We start from the raw sequence: 17,500 nt of genomic DNA on the forward strand, positions 1-17,500 counted from the left end.
CAGTATATCGCCTTCAGCAACGTTTTGTCAACACTGGAAGCACTGCTGATACACAACGAAGTGGAAGACCTCGCGTTACCACACAGAGACAAGATCGCCAGATCCTGCGTCATCATTTGAGAAACCGATTCCAAACAGCCAATGAAACAGCCAGGAACACCGTTGGTAACCATCAGTGGCCAGACAATACGCCGAAGACTTGCTGAGCGAGACCTCCAAAACTGCCGTCCCGCTAGAGGACCAGTCCTCACTCAGAGACATCGCATGGCGCGCCAGCAGTGGGCCCAGGATCACATCAACTGGAACTGGAGACAATGGCGAAACATTCTGTTCACCGATGAGAATCGTTTCTGCATTAGTCATGTTGATTGGGGTGTCAGAGTGTGGCGAAGAAGAGGTGAACGCTATGCTGGTGACTGCGTCATGGAACACAATGCCCAGGGTGGACCAAACGTCATGGTCTGGGGTGGAATCGGCCTCAACCAATCCCTGGGACCTGTGTTTTTCAACAATCTTGGTCCTGGTCGGGGAAACGGCATCACAGCACAGCGTTATATTGACCAGATCCTACAGCCTCATGTTGTGCCCTTTTTCCAGGCGCGCAGAAACTGTGTTCTGCAGCAAGACAACGCTCGCCCGCACACAGCCAGGGTCACCCAGGCCTTCCTGCAGCACAATAACATCGACATCATGGCCTGGCCCGCCCTCAGCCCAGATTTGAATCCTATTGAACATTTCTGGGACCAACTTCAAAGAAAGGTCAACCAGTTACGCCCAGGACCAAGAACTGCCGCAGAACTGCGTCAGGCCCTTATCAATGCCTGGTGCAACATCCCGAGAGACGCCATCAACCGACTTATTCACTCCATGAGGCGCCGCTGCCAGGCCGTCATCAACGTCCATGGGGGTCACACACCGTACTGACCATCTGCAGAGGCTCAATTTGCCCGTGGCAGCAAAAGACTATGCCATAGCCAAGAACAGTGTGCGAGGAACATACCACCGTGATTTTGATTCGTTTCGATGTTACGTTTATGAGAAATGACATTTTAAAATTGTGATTAAACGTTTTTCTGGAGAAATTTTGCGTTTCTTTTGTTGCTCAGTATATTAATGAAAGCGAATGACACTGCAAGCAAGGACATATCAACAAAATACTGCTTATGCACCGGGTTGGTAGTTGTCTTGGTTACAATAAAACATGAACAGCTGGCCAAGGCGTTTTTCCACGAATCAACAAACAATCAAAGTTTTAGACAGATGTATAAATAAGTAACTAGAACTCTGTAAGTAAAGAAAGAAATACTTGTCTTTTTAATGGATAGTCAAACAAACACACAAATAAACAAATGATCTCCAGTTAATGTTACAATGATTTCATCGAAGTACGAGGGTTGTTTCAAAAGTTCGTAGCCTACACACTAAGAAGGTTAGCAGCTATTACCTTCTTCGTGTGTATGTGTGTCCATTTTCATAGTTGTAGCTACAGCTATGAAAATGGACACACATTTGCAACTGCCTCGTAGAGGGTATAAGAAAACACACACAGTATCAGGTATGTAGTCGTAATAGTCATGACGTCATCAACGGTCAAAGTGGTCTACCCGCCACGGTCTGAAAAATAACCGGACAAGATGAAGTGCCAAGCATTAAACATTTTTTGGCAAGTATTTTATTACCGCTCGGCACTGTATTTTGCCCATTTTCAAAGGCAGCGGCAAGCAGACCATTTTGATTGCTGAGCCAGACCACCATTCTTCGTCTGCGCACCGGTCACTGTGGGCTGAAAAAACACCTGAAGAGGCTGGGACTCAGCGACACAGCTCAATCTGGGTGCGGCTCAGAGGAGCAAACCCCTGAGCACGTTCTACAAACATGCCCACACCTGGAGACAGCACGCCAGCACTACTGGCCGGAAGACACCAGCCTGGGCACCAAGCTCTGGGGACCCGCTGCCGATCTACAGAAGACTGCGGAGAACATGGCAGCCACCGACCTGAAGATATAACGGCCATGAAATCGAACGCAGAAGAAGATCGCTGATGACATCATGGCTATAATGAAGATATAAATGGTACAGTGCATTTTACCTGATCAGAGGCAGGCGCAATAATGTGCCGATTTTCAGAACTCTAGCTAACCCCCTTCATATGCAGGCTATGAACTTTTGAAACAACCCTCGTAGATCAGTTCTTAACTAAGAGTCACTGCCGGTGAGTCCAAAGATTCACCGCTCAAGCTCATCAACAATCGTGAGTTTCCAAATATGTATATATATTTCATTTTTAACAGGTTATTTCATGCAAACCAAGCAAATTCACCCTCCCCACCCCTCTCCCGACATAGTATAGGATATCACAGACATTAAGTTGAGTAAAATTGCGTTTACTTTAAATTTATAAAGATTTCAGCAATATCATTTGAGATTCCAAACATGTCAGAGCCCACGTAAAGGTTGACAGGTTGTATGATCACACTGTTGCATTATGGACACGGCTAATATGTTTATATTGAGTTAAACAAAAGTTAGGCAGCTTTAAACTGCGGATAACCATTTTTTCCAAATTCGGGTAATTCATGCTGTTATACAATGATGGCGCTAGTATTTTTTAAAACCGGTACCCAAACTTTTATTATGCAAACAGTCCAGAAAAAACCCGGTAGGCTTCTCATTGGAACAAGTAAGAGTCCAACTCAGAGTACTGGTTTAATTTATTGTTTTACAAGCGAAAAAAACCGGTTGTTCTAAAAATCAACCGGTAGGTCATACCGGCAGCCTATATTTTATCGGTATTTTCTCTTTTCAACCGGTAAAATACCGGTAATTACCGGTTAACGCCAATACTGGTTATACCCATGAATGTCGACGATAAATGCATAACACTCAGTGAACTATTCGCACAAAACGGATTTGTCATGTGAATGCTTTAAATGAAACCAAACACAAATATTCAAAATACATTCACGAATTGATAAAGTATATGAAAACATTGCCGTTAAAATCAACAATAACATAGACACAATTGATTTTCATGGCAAAGTCACCAGCAATTCTTGTAAATGTTTGTTATATGAACTTTGAACAGAACCCAGTCCCCCGTTTCTTACAGGCGAGAATAGGCGAGATTGGTGAGTGGGGCGAGGAAGTACCGTTTCTTGGGCACATCTCGCCGCGAGTGACGCTAGGATTCTCGCCTCGAACGCTAGGTAGCTTTGGGCTTGCTCGCTTGGCGAGAAAACATGGCGGCCACGCAGCTGCCAATCCGATTGGCTGTCCATGGTTTTTTACCGACCAGTGCAGACGACCTTTTCGGTATCAACCAATGGTGTTTAATTCTTGCGTAGCTAGCCATCAAACCGTTTTATAGACACTCTCGCCTCCTGGCTCCGCGAGCGGCTAGCCGAAAGAATATATCTCGCCTGAAAGAAACACGCGTCAGTACACTTCCCAACGAAACGAATACAGTGCGAAACTTTGATGGTTGTATCTGTTAAATGATCTGTACATTTTATAAAGGGATGCAATCCTCTTCAAGTCAACTAATTTACTCAAGCCATCACTTCGGCTCTCGCTCACTCATTAAGGATCTGGCTGACTGACTGACGCGAAAAATTAAGTTTAACACCCTCACGGCAAAGCCATCAGGGGCATGTGAGACGGTAACGGTCCCGGCTTTGTATAACAAAGAAAAACAGAAAGAAAAAAAAAAGAGCGGGCGATAGGGGAGGGGGGGGGGGAGGGGGGGTAGTAGGGGTAGGTAAAGGCCGACGGTTTGCTGCTGGCGGCAAGAAGAGGCAGCCAAAGAGTGAGGTGCACGAATCAAAACTGGGTGCCACCCAGACGGATGAGAACAAACCGCGGGGCCTGATTCGTCGAAATCACAACAAATCTCAATTTCAACCAATCCGGTTGGCTCCCACCGGGTAGGTAACTTTCTCGTGCACCTCGGCCCTGGAGTTGGCTGGGGACCAAGCTGGGTCGTCTTGGGTCAGTGGATGGTCGACTGACTGACTGACTGACTGTGCCCACCAGATCTAGAGCTGTGTCAATCAACATCAAGTGTTAATGATAGACTCTGAAGGAACACTGGCAATGCACACTGGTACACACATGTCCGGGGTTCTCAAGTCTTTCATCATTTTCTGTAGCTTCGCGGCGCGCGGCTGCCACATTTAACTCTGTGCCGTGACGTGGTTCTGCCACTCTCACACTGTGCGACTCTACCATGCTCGCCTCCAGCTCTGTAGTAGGTTCTCTTTGACCGAAACCCCCATGCAGCTCTGTGGACTTCTGAAAACTTTGCGGCCAACTTATTTCTGTGGCCCGAGGCGAGTGTGATTGGTGGATTGATACGAAGCCGGAGTGTTCTGGATGATGTGAGGGATGTGTCCCTGCTTGGGGTTGGCTGGACACCTGCGCTGCGCTTTGTGTCGCGGGCCGCGATTGGTGTTCAGGCGGATTCAGGCGAGGTGTCCTCGCTTGCGATAGGCTTAACGACTGGGATGCGTTTTGTGTCGCGGGCCACGATTGGTGTTCAGGCAGATGCAGGCGAGGTGTCCTTGCTTGCGATTGGCTGGACGACTGTGCTGCGTTTTGTGTCGCGGGCCGCGATTGGAGGAGGTACTGTGAGTGGTGCTGCTGTTCGGGCACAGGCGTCGAGACATGTGTATGTTGAGTCTCGAGGAAAGTCAGCTTGGCTGCCTGGTCTTCAAACGGCAAGAGACCGAGCAAAGTCTGTGGGTCCAACCCCGCCCTTCTAGGTCCTCCGGCCGCAGACTGTTCCCCTAACTGAGACACATCCGCCAGTGACGCCAGTTTCTCCAGAGCTCTGCGTTGTTCTCTCGTCGCGACGTCATAGGGCGGCATGACGGCCATCAACTGCTGTGCACACGTCACCACGCTCTGCAACGTCAGGGGGGGCTGTGAGGAAGATAGCGTCAGCAGGGGACTAGAGCCAACGCCGGCTTGGGACGATGCTGATCCGCAGGTGTGCTGAGTCCACACTGACTGGGATGTCATGTGAGGTCTAGAGACCGGGGGAGCAGAAAGAGGAGAATGTGCTGAGGACGTGACACCAGCAAATGGTTGCGCAGGCATCAAAGGGCGGACAGATTGCAACGTATCACAGAACACAGCATTCTCAGGCCACGACGACTCCATGTAAGACCTTATTCTGCCTTCTGAAATGTCAGCACGGGAAACCTCTGCTCGCGTGTCGTCTTCCCCTGCGCTCCTTTCGTTCCCAAGTATTCCAGCAAGTTCTTGTGCTGTGTGCAGCGAAACTCGTTCCCCATACACTTCCTGGTTTCTGGCTTGCTCAGCGTAGTGTAGGTTCTCCAACGTTCGTAAACCGATCCAGTCCGATCCTCCCCCGTACGAACTGTGACTTGCATCCCCAAGGGGGTACTGTTCTTGCAGCCGCCTGAAACGCGCCGCCTCTGTCGCGGAAGAACCGAGAGGACCTGAATCTTTCTCGTCTGCGCTGGTTGGCCTTGAATTCAAGGCGGGATCTGCCAGAGCGTTGAGGTTGAAACCCTGACTGCTCTGGTCGCGGGCTGTCTCTTGAAGAGGAACTATCATCCTTTGGCAGAAAGTCTCCTGTTCCTGCAGCCTTATGTTCCCGCTGCCAGTCGACTCCAATGACGACGCTGCGTCGCTGATGCTCATTGGTGGGTCAGAGTTGGTGAGGGAACAGGACGAGTATTGGTCAGATTCTGTCACGTGATCTGTTTGCCCTGGAGCGGGTTGGTGGGACTGTCTCTCGGGAAAGCTCGACTGCCTTGAAGAGTTAATAGTGTGTATGTCTAGCTCGTCGTTGTGGTGTTGGTGAGCTGCTAGTCGCGGGTCGGAGGCCTGCTGACTCGACCTTCCTTCAGAATGTAAAGAATTGAACCCCTGACTGTCCCGATTCAGGTTCAGCAGCTGTAGAACGCGCTGGTAATCCTGCTGTTGCTCACGCCCCTGTAACAATCCTGACACGCTTCCTCCTCGCTGATCCTGATGACTTGAAGTCGTTCCTGTCAAGTCTTGTTCCTGTTGATCCTGACGATTTCCTTGGTGCTGAAGTAAACCACCAACCGAAATACCTCCTGTTAGAACTTCATGTTTTTGCCGCTGATTCTGAACGCTAAGCGACAATCCCGTGAAGCCCTCCTGTTGCATGCGCACACTGTGATGCCTACTTTCTTCCCTTTCATCGGCCGTCGCCCCAAGAACCGGTTCTCCGGAACTCTTTTTCTCAGAGAGTTTTAACACATTTTTGATGGCAGAGGAACGTCGCAGAGCACCAATCGCAGAACGGAGATTCTGCCCTTTGGACTCCGAGTCTCGCCACAACGTCAGCGTGTCCTCGTTCACTGACAGGTTACCGCACATCTGGCATTGGTCCATCACTCGTGACGTCAGAGCCTCTTTCTGGCTTTCGGTGACGTCACCCGAGTTGATGGCACTCAGCATGTCGTTGACAATGGCCTGGTGCTCCAAGAGTTGCTGAGAGAGGTCGCCGTCGTAGTTTGACAACAACTGAAAACAAGCAAAAACTTACCTTATATAGAAGTTATTTTTAACAGTTGCTGAAACAATGAGTGACAATTAATGGTCATCTTGGCAATTTGATAGCAACTGAGTAATAACAGAAACTTGCTTGTGCCGAATCAAAACTTGATCTGTTACTTGGAAACATGCGGTGCAGCTGTGTGTTACTTGGAAAGTGATCTCTTTCGTCCATCCCCCCTCCCTTACTTGAGCCCCCCCCCCATCTTAAAAAAATAACTTATACGAGTAATGAAAGTCGAGAAAGTCAAACTAAAACTTGCAAAACAATATCAGTGGGAACTGTCGAGAGAACATGACGATAACGTAAGTCTCATTGTGATGGCCGGGAAAAGATTACTGAAAATGTCTGGACACACACACACACACGCACACACACACACACACACACACGCACACACACACACACACACCCACACACATACACACACACACGCACGCACACACACACACACATACACACACACATGCACACACACACACACACACACACACACACACACACGCACACACACCCCCACACACACACATACACACACATAAACAAACACAACCGTGCTATGACGTCATGTCTCCACCAACCTTCAGCATCCACGTCAGCAGTGACGTCACAGTGTCGGATCTGACCCAGCCTTCAAGCTGCACCCTGTGCTGCACGGCAGAGGCCAGGACCATCAGACCGTTGTCACTTAGGTCGTCCTCCGCCACCTCCGCAAGTCTGCAGACCTCCGTCAAGTGACGCTTGGTATGTACGACATCACGAAGGTCTTTTGTGACGTAGAGATGGGCATGGCACAACGCCACCTTGCCCCTGACGTCATGGGTCGGCGTACAGCGAGCGTAGACACAGGCTGCTTCTTCTAGGTGGCGCTCTGCTTTCTTGTAGTCTCCCCTGCCAGGAGAAAAGTTCAAAGTTGAATTTTCAAATAGATTTAAAAAAAATTGCAACCTTACTTTTCATGTTTTAAGTTGACTTTTCAAGTTTACTGCTCAAGTGTGACGGTTCAAGTTGACTGTACGAGTTTACTTTTCAAGTTGAACTTTAGTTTTCAGCTGAACGTTCAAGTTTCAAACTGAGAGAGAGAGAGAGAGAGAGAGAGAGAGAGAGAGAGAGAGAGAGAGAGAGAGAGAGAGAGAGAGAGAGAGTAGTGCCAGCGGTTGTCACGTGCACACACACGCACGCACGCCGCACGCACGCACACACACACACACACACACGCACATCCTTTCACACAGAGACAACTTACTTCTGAATTAACACCTGCCCAATATGTTGCTGTGTCAGGGCCGTGTAGTAGTGCCAGCGGTCGATGCGAGCTCGGATGTCTGCCGCCTCCTGCAGATACTCAAGGGCTACGTCTGGGGTCAAGGACACATAGAAAGAACACGTGAAACATTTGATTGCACGCAGCCCGAGTTTTAAACTTGATTTCGGCGACGAAAAATAAATAAGTAACAAGTCGCGTAAGGCGAAATAACAACATTTAGTCAAGCTGTGGAACTCACAGAATGAAACTGAACGCACTGCATTTTTTCACCAAGACCCATACTCGAAGTTGCGTCACTCCACCGCTCGTGGCAAAGGCAGTGAAATCGACAAGCCAGAATTGTGCGGTAATGGTCGCGTTGAGTTCAGTAGAATAACACGCTTTTCTGTATCTCTATTCTTTTTAGCGTACTGAGTTTGTTTTTAATCCAAACATATCATATCTATATGTTTTTTGGAATCAGGGACCGACAAGGAATGAGATGAAATTTTTTATAAATCGATTCGGACAATTAATTGTAATCATAATTTTCATACTTTTAATTTTCAGAGCTTGTTTGTAATCCAAATATAACATATATATGTTTTTGGAATCAGAAAATGACGAAGAATAAGATGAAATTGTTTTTGGATCGTTTAAAAAAAACAATTTTTTTAATGACAAGTTTCCGCTTTTTAATGACCAAATTGATTAATTATATTTTAAGCCACCAACCAATGCAATACCAAAGTCCGGCCTTCGTCGAAGATTGCTTTGCCAAAATTTAAATCAATTTGATTGAAAAATGAGGGTGTGACAGTGCCGCCTCAACTTTTACATAAAGCCGGATATGACGTCATCAAAGATATTTATCGAAAAAATAAAGAAAAACGTCCGGGGGTATCATTCCCAGGAACTCTCATGTCAAATTTCATAAAGATCGGTCTAGTAGTTTAGTCTGAATCGCTCTACACACACACACACACACACACACACACACACACACACACACACACACACACACACACACACACACACACACCCACCACGACCCTCGTCTCGATTCTCCCTCTATGTTAAAAAAAGAAACAAGTCGCGTAAGGTGAAATTACTACATTTAGTCAAGCTGTGGAACTCACAGAATGAAACTGAACGCACTGCATTTTTTCACAATGACCGTAGTCCGCCGCTAGTGCAAAAGGCAGTGAAAGTGACGAGCCTGTTCAACGCGGTAGCGGTTGCGCTGTGCTGCATAGCACGTTTTACTGTACCTCTTTTCTTTTTAACTTTCTGAGCGTGTTTTTAATCCAAACATATCATATCTATCTGTTTTTGGAATCAAGAACCGACAAAGAATAAGATGAAATTGTTTTTAAAACGATTTCGGAAATTTAATTTTAATCATAATTTTTATATTTTTAATTTTCAGAGCTTGTTTTTGATCCGAATATAACATATTTATATGTTTTTGGAATCAGAACATGATGAAGAATAAAATAAAAGTAATTTTGGATCGTTTTATAAAAAAAATAATTTTAATTACAATTTTCAGATTTTTAATGACCAAAGTCATTAATTAATTTTTAAGCCTCCATGCTGAAATGCAATACCGAAGTCCGGCCTTCGTCGAAGATTGCTTGGCCAAAATTTCAATCAATTTGATTAAAAAATGAAGGTGTGACAGTGCCGCCTCAACTTTTACAAAAAGCCGGATATGACGTCATCAAAGACATTTATCGAAAAAATGAAACATGTCTGGGGATTTCATACCCAGGAACTCTCATGTAAAATTTCATAAAGATCGGTCCAGTAGTTTAGTCTGAATCGCTCTACACACATACACGCACAGACACACACACACACACACACACACACACACACACACACACACACACACACACACACACACACACACACACACACACACACACACACACACACACATACACCACGACCCTCGTCTCGATTCCCCCCTCTATGTTAAAACAAAACTTGACTAAATGTAAAAAGAAAGGAAGAAAGAAAGAAAGAAAGAACTGAAGGAAGACAGAAAAAAAAGAATATAGTCTGGGCTATAAGTTTAACGTGCCAGAGATAAACACCTATAAGATTTTGGAGTACTTGCCAAATGGACATCGATAAAGAGATGGGAAGAATCAGATAGAAAGAAAAGGAACAACACAAACTCAAAACTTGAATTGAACTCGCATTTATGTACTTCTGCCAGCGGTTTACTTGCCAATTCGACAATGTTGTTGCCATCTCAACAGATCGAAAAGAAAGCAAAGCATAAGAAAACAATGACAAGAGCTCTTCCCAGAGCCATAAAAAAAAGGGGAAATCACAGGTTTTAGGCTGTTTTTGTTTGTTTGTTTGTTTGTATCTGTCCGCATTCAGATTTCTGGCCTTTATGGGCCGATTTTTCTGAAATGGTGTGTCCCCTGAAGAAATTGCAAAGCGGCAAAGTAAGGGGTGTCCTGCCCCTAAAGGCCAGCGCTAGTTTAACGTACCAAAGGAACCGCGTCTGCTGTACTGCATGCCGACATTGTTGAGGGTTGGAACCAGATCCCCTGGGGCCACTTTGGAATAACGTCTGCGTTCCACCAGTGACTGCTTATAGAACTGAAACGCTTTATCTTGGTCTTCTCCACCTGAAATCCAAGCGGTGAAATAACAAGCATAGGTACAAACGCAGAACTCTAACGCTTGTTTCTGTTACAAAGCATTTTCAAAATCGGTGGTCACTTGACTGACCTTCGAGCAAAACAAAATGGATAATTTTAAGGCTGCCTTCATTTCAGTGTAAAAACTATGCAAACCACTAAAGAACTGCCCAGTCTTGCATTAACAACGGTTTACCTTAACAACATCCTTCTTCAGTCTGGCTGCTTCCTGCGCATGTGCACAGCGGGAGGGTTTTGCTGAATCGATTTTGCAGATTGAAACTGATGTAAGTTTTCGAAAGTAATTGTGCAATTCTGCAGACATTTCCCTCTCTGCGTAGAAAGAAATGAGGCTGTCGATTGCTTCGTAAATGTGTCCCAATATTCTCTTATGTCACGAAACCCCCAGAAAAGATCCTTGGTGATTTATATGGTTACAAGGCGTCCATAAGCTTTTCTGTACGACCCATATCCGCTATCAAAGTTCCTCTCACAAAAATTCTGTGTGCCTGCCGCCGATCTGGTCACAAAATAAGCGTCGGCCATTCTGGATTCCTCACCCGCAGTACATAGATTAATGCCTTCCTGATTCATATCCACATACATTAGAAGGTCTCTTCTACAATTCTATACTTCGATCGTCATACTTCAATTGAATATCAAAAACCTAGCCGAAGAAAAACCTGGGAGCTTGTTGTGTGCAGTTCGTACTCACTTCTCTCGTAGACGAGGCCGAGACTATTGATGAGGACGGGTTTTGACGGATGGTAAGGTGCATGTTGTTCACACATCTCCAGGGTTTCGAACAGCAGCGCCTTGCTCTCCGACAGATGGCCTGAGATACAAGTGTAATACGATTCTTCAGTAAACACAACAACAACAAACAAACGATCAAAAATACACAAAACGACAACAGCAACAAAAAAACAAGCGCGCAAAATAAGCACATACAAATCCACGATAAAAAAGACTTATTAATGGCCACTTCTGCTATGAGCTCTCGACCTTTTGTACTTAAATACCTTAAATAGATGACACCACACACGAGCAAATGCCTTAGAATTACTTTCAATTATTCAACTCTAAATTCCTGTGTTGGGTAGTCTTTGGAGACAGTATAATTATATACTCTCCAATGGACATGTCTTTATGAACGCTGTGTAATGCGTTTTAGCATCGTAATACATTCTTGTTGCCCATGTCGTATACATTTAAAGCGCTTACGTCCCTTTGTTTCTCAGAACGAACAGTGAGTGAAAGGACCGAACCGATTTTCTCATCGGGGGCTGACTTCTATCTATCTATCTATATATATATATATACGGCTTGTGTCTGTCTGTGTGGGTGTGTGTTTGTGTGTGTGTGTGTGTGTGTGTGTGTGTTCGCGATGCACGGCCAAAGTTCTCGATGGATCTGCTTCAAATTTGGTGGGCATATTCAGGTAGACCCCGGACACAACCTGGTCGATGAGAATTTTCAACACGTGCTCTCAGCGCGCAGCGCTGAACCGATTTTGGTTTTTCTGTTCATCTTCCCAGATCCATTCCCAGTAACTCTTCCTTATCTTCTCCAGTGTTTTGCGTTTATCTCCCTTCCTTCGTGTGGCGTCAATCCATATTCCCGTTACTATTTTTAGAAGGTCACTGTCCACAACGCTTTCATCCCGGCGAAGCCGGATATTCCCGTTACTATTTTTAGAAGGTCACTGTCCACATTAACGCTTTCTTCCCGGCAAAGCTGAGTACCCGGCGAAGCCGGGTATTCGGCTCTACTTCTTCCCGGCGAAGCGGGTATTCATTCTAGTGTATATATATCTGACGTTGGGTGGGGCCTGGAATGGTGCTTACCTCTGAAGATTGTAGGCAGGGCAAGAATGGACCGAGCTCGCAGAAGGTGGAAGATGAGTTCTCGTTCGTCCTCCACGTACGTGTCTTCGCTCACAGAAACCGCTAGTCGAAGGTATCTGTGAAACAACAAGGACAAATACTCTATTGTCTGTCTTTTTACAAAACAGAAATTTGTCTTTAGACCTGCCTCACAATTACAAAACGACATTACACAAAAACATAACATTATAACGATTAAACATTAGATTCGACATTGTGTATCATAATGAAATACGGTTTAAACTATCATTTTTTCTCTGAAAAAGAAGTAAAATTACGTATATCAACGTGCACTCTCATATATTCTTGTTACAACAACAGGCATGCACGGTTATACTCTCACTGGGGACACACGCAGAGACTGACCCATACCCACACAGTTAAGACGTCAAACATTTAGCACTATTCACACGCCTGGGTGATGGCAGGAAGTTAATTTGGGACACTGTTATTAAATATGTCACCGCTGCCTTTCAAACGGAGAAAGTAAAATTGGGACACGCTTCTTAACTTTTACCGTGGACTGTTAAACGAAGAATGTTAATTTCGGGCACTGTTCTTCAATTTTACCGCTAACTGTTCAACGCAGAACGTTAATTTGGGACAATGTTTTTGAATGTCACCGCTGCCTTTCAAACGGAGAAAGTAAAATTGGGACACGGTTCTTAACTTTTACCGTAGACTGTTCAACGCAGAACGTTACTTTGGGCACTGTTCTTCAATTTTACCGCCAACTGTTCAACGCAGAACGTTACTTTTACCGGCACGGTTGGCCTAGTGGTAAGGCGTCCGCTCCGTGATCGGGAGGTCGTGGGTTCGAACCCCGGCCGGGTCATACCTAAGACTTTAAAATTGGCAATCTAGTGGCTGCTCCGCCTGGCGTCTGGCATTATGGGGTTAGTGCTAGGACTGGTTGGTCCGGTGTCAGAATAATGTGACTGGGTGAGACATGAAGCCTGTGCTGCGACTTCTGTCTTGTGTGTGGCGCACGTTAAATGTCAAAGCAGCACCGCCCTGATATGGCCCTTCGTGGTCGGCTGGGCGTTAAGCAAACAAACAAACAAAAAGAACGTTACTTTGGGCACTGTTCTTCAATTTTACCGCCAACTGTTCAACGCAGAACGTTACTTTGGGACATTGTCCTTGCATTTTGTTGACGGACACAACAACATACTGACTTTTCTGCGTCGTGCAGACGGTTCATGCGGTGATAGGTGAGGCCCATGTCGCACAGCAGTCGCAGATAACTGACGGAGCGTCTGTCCTCCTCCAGCACAGGTAAGGCCCGGTGAAAGTGATGCAGCGCCACCTCGTACCCGGTGCCTGCTGCAACGTGGTATGCGTCACATACAGCACGTCATTGGGATGGAGTACAACCATTCAAGACACACTCTTTCCCGTGGGATAAGAATTTTGTTCCACTGGGACATTTAGCAAAAATCAACATAATTACAGTGGAACGAACCCCCCTTTTAAGACCTTAAAAAATCTGAGAAAAGCAGATCTTAAGGCAAAAAAAAAAAATAGGTCTGTTTACGGTAACTCGACCGACCCTAGTTTTTTCGCGCGACCCTAGACTTTTTTTTGGCATTTGGGGGAAAAAAAAGAAAAAGAAAAAAATCTTGGTTTTTTTGGCAAAATAACGTAAAAATATGGTTTTTTGGAAAAAAAAAAAAATAAAAAATAAAAATAATCCCGACCTACCGACCCTATTTTTTTGGCCTATGTTACCGTAAACAGACCTATTTTTTTTTTTGGCCTAAAAAGGAGGGAGTCTTAAAATGGAGGTAAATTTACAGAGTTTATGAAAAAAAAAATCTGAAAAGCAAGGTCTTAAAAAATAAAAATGTTTTTTTTTGGTTTTTTTGTTTTTTTTTGGGGGGGGGGTCTTAAAAGGGGGGTTCCACTGTAAAACCATTCAAGATACCGTCTTTACCATTTTAGTGATCATGTCAACCATCACAAAGTGGGTGAGAACAAATCGCGGGGCCTGATTGGTTGAAATCAAAACAAATTCCAAGTTTAACCAATCCAACGCCGCGGCTGGCTCCTACCCGGTAGGTTACTTTCTCGTGCACCTCAAGCCCAGGTGCCCTTGGCTTTCCCACAATCTTGATAGAAGCCCCCCCCCCCACCACCCCCACACACACGCACGCACACACACACACACACACTAACATACAATAACACACACGCGCACACACAAACACACACACGCGCACACACACACACGCACACACACACGCACGCACACACACACACACACACACACACACACACACACACACACGCACACACACACACACACGAACACACACACACACACACACGAACTTACACGAACACACACACACACACACCCACACCAACGAAAACACACACACACATACACACACGCACACACATACACACACACACACCCACACGAGCACACACACACGCACGCACACACACACGCACGCACACTCACACACACACACACACACGCACACACACACACACACACACACACACGAACACACACACACACACACACACACACACACACGAACACACACACACACACACACTAACATACTGCACTAACACACACACGCGCACACACACACACGCACACACACACACGCACACACACACACACACACACACACACACACACACACACACATGCACGCACGCACACATACACGCACGCACGCACCTTGTGCCACTGTTACAGCCATGCCGACCAAGCTTTGCAGCACAGCCTGATCCCGATGTGTGCCGAAGCGAACGGAAGCGGCCGACATGTTTTTGTAGAAGGTCAAGGCCTCGTGAGGAAAACACGTGGACAGCAGCTTCTCTGCTTGCATTGCCACCTGCAACCACAAAGAAAACATCTGGACTCATGAAGTTCAATCATTTCATTGACAACAACACATTACTTGGAGCCGAGTGAGCTCCGTCGACAATTAAAATAATCTGCTAGCTGGGATTGGGTACAGAAGCAAATACCCAACTGGGAAGGTCAAAATCACAAACAAACCTCAATTTGAACCAATCCGACCCCGCCGCTGACTCCCGACCAGTTGGGAACTTTCTCGTGTATATCAGCCCAGTTGTCGAGGATTAGGGATGGTCGCCTTTACATTGATATACCGACTGCCACAACCTCCGTCACCAATGGTAACATTGTTAGCAAAAGATAAGCTCAATATAATGTCCACTGCCTTGTCACGGCGGCGTTCTGTAGGCCTACTTCCAGCGAATGACTACCATCCATTCATTCGCCCCAATGCCTTATCCATCCTTCCACCACTCACCCACTAAACCTCCCACTCATCCATCCGCCCACCCATGCACCAACCCATCCATGCATCTTTTCGTCTGTTCATCTATCTACCCACCTACCTCAGCCATCTGTTTGACACACATCTCATCCACCGATGACATTCATTCAGACACGCATGCATGATGATGTATTCACCCCCACTCATGTAACTGTCAGTCGATGAATCCGTCCACACATCCATGCACTCTCGCCATTAGCCTGGGAGGCATCCCTTATACAATGTATAGTTTGCTGCTGAGTCCAGTCGCAACACACATAACTGTACGAACCCTAGCTACCACTTACCCACCAAAACCACCCACTCATTCACCAATCCATCCATCCATCTATTCACCCTTTCATGCAGATACGCCTGGTAGGTATCCCAGTACAGTACTGTAAGTGTATAGTGTGTTACTGAGTCCAGCCGCAATGCAGATAACACTTCGAATCCTTGCTACCACTTACCCACCATACCACCCACTCATCATCCATCCATCCTTCCATCCATCCGTCCATACATCCACGCACTCTCGCCATTTGCCATACAATGTATAGTTTGTTGCTGAGGCCAGTCGCAATACAGATAACTGTACGAATCCTTGCCACCACTTATACCCATCAAACCCCTAACCACCCACTCATCATCCACCCATCCACCAATCCATCAATCCACCCATCCATCCACCCATCCATCCATCCATACCCCCATCCCCCCATCCATCCATCCATCCCCCCATCCATCCAACCCTTACCTGCAGATACGCCTGGTAGGTATTGCCAGTACAGTGTATAGCCTGACGTAGCACGTTCTGTAACTGCGGCCAGGTCCCTTGCAAGTGACCGTACACTGTGTCCTGGCCCGCCACGTACAGCTCGCGCTCTGCTCGCGTCAGCACGCGCCCCAGCAACGTCACCACGCGCAGTCGTGCCTGTCGTCATCACACCAATGACGTCATATTCGCATAGTTGAGAAAATGTCAAACTACTCCATATTTCTTATTGACTAAAGACGCAAGAGGTCAAAATTATTTGATAGAAGTTTGCGCTGTCGCTCAAATTAAGTAGAATACTAGCCCTACTGTCTGAAACTCTATTCCAGTTATAAGATTAAGTTAATTCCAACGGTCTCCCAGCTTCCGACTCCAAACTAGGCCTATACCTACCTACCAACCGACCGAAACACCAATCAGATCTGAATGAAGCAAGATATAAAGTGCTTCTTGAAATACAGCATGCTCGAACACCTCCAATTAATGATAGAAAACATTCCCTAATATAAAAACTTCACAGAAAAAAATCACCTGATCATCAGCAGCCACGTGACCCAGCTGCCGGACGTGATGCAACACCAGAGGCTCGAGGCGCATGCGCTGCGTGTCGTTGTCGATGATGAGCGGAGCTTCGTCATACAGAATCCTCAGCACGCTCTTGACGCGAGCGCCCTCTAGGCCGACCACTGCCTGAAACGTCTCCAGCGAGAAGCTTCCGCCGTCCAACAGATTGGCCAGATTGCTCACGTGACCTTTTACTTCCGGGCTGAGAGTAGCGAAGACTTTCTTGGCTTCCACGCTGAGTCCTTTCATCAGCAAGCTGCTGTCCTCTTCCAAAGCCTGTCGGTGTTTTGTGAGAAACAAAAGAATAGATCCGTGAAGCTTTTGATGTGATTTGACAAGCGAAAACTGTTCAGCATCAAATTTCAAAGGAGATGATTGAAGGAGAAGAAAAAGAATGAGAGCAAGAAGAGGTGGAGAAAGACAGTGGACAAGAAACCAAAACCGGCAGCACCAACCGCTGTTGTGTCAGTGTTTTTAAGGCCACGCTGCTGCGAAAAGACGCAA

The 17,500-nt window shown here is 46.2% G+C and overlaps 2 protein-coding genes across 3 annotated transcripts in view; one reads left to right on the forward strand and one right to left on the reverse strand.

Annotated features, from left to right (window-relative positions):
• LOC138949041 (TRMT1-like protein) overlaps positions 1-17,500 on the forward strand; it is a 322,855-nt gene that overhangs the window by 163,155 nt on the left and 142,200 nt on the right. The window lies entirely within an intron of this gene.
• The window catches only part of LOC138949038 (uncharacterized), a 22,463-nt gene continuing 8,683 nt past the window's right edge, over positions 3,721-17,500 (reverse strand). Inside the window, exons 4-13 of one of the 2 annotated variants that reach the window (XM_070320758.1) lie at positions 16,964-17,272; positions 16,415-16,591; positions 15,051-15,207; positions 13,528-13,672; positions 12,311-12,426; positions 11,179-11,298; positions 10,311-10,451; positions 7,801-7,912; positions 7,136-7,445; positions 3,721-6,523 (exon numbers count right to left, since the gene is read on the reverse strand). In XM_070320758.1, the coding sequence (XP_070176859.1) occupies positions 4,064-6,523; positions 7,136-7,445; positions 7,801-7,912; positions 10,311-10,451; positions 11,179-11,298; positions 12,311-12,426; positions 13,528-13,672; positions 15,051-15,207; positions 16,415-16,591; positions 16,964-17,272 (4,047 nt within the window). In that variant the 3' untranslated portion in view covers positions 3,721-4,063. Of the gene's footprint in view, positions 6,524-7,135; positions 7,446-7,800; positions 7,913-10,310; positions 10,452-11,178; positions 11,299-12,310; positions 12,427-13,527; positions 13,676-15,050; positions 15,208-16,414; positions 16,592-16,963; positions 17,273-17,500 lie in introns of both variants that reach the window. The other variant, XM_070320757.1, reaches the window with a different exon arrangement.

The sequence above is a fragment of the Littorina saxatilis genome, linkage group LG15, assembly GCF_037325665.1.
Source record: "Littorina saxatilis isolate snail1 linkage group LG15, US_GU_Lsax_2.0, whole genome shotgun sequence".
NCBI classification, from domain to species: Eukaryota; Metazoa; Mollusca; class Gastropoda; order Littorinimorpha; family Littorinidae; genus Littorina; species Littorina saxatilis.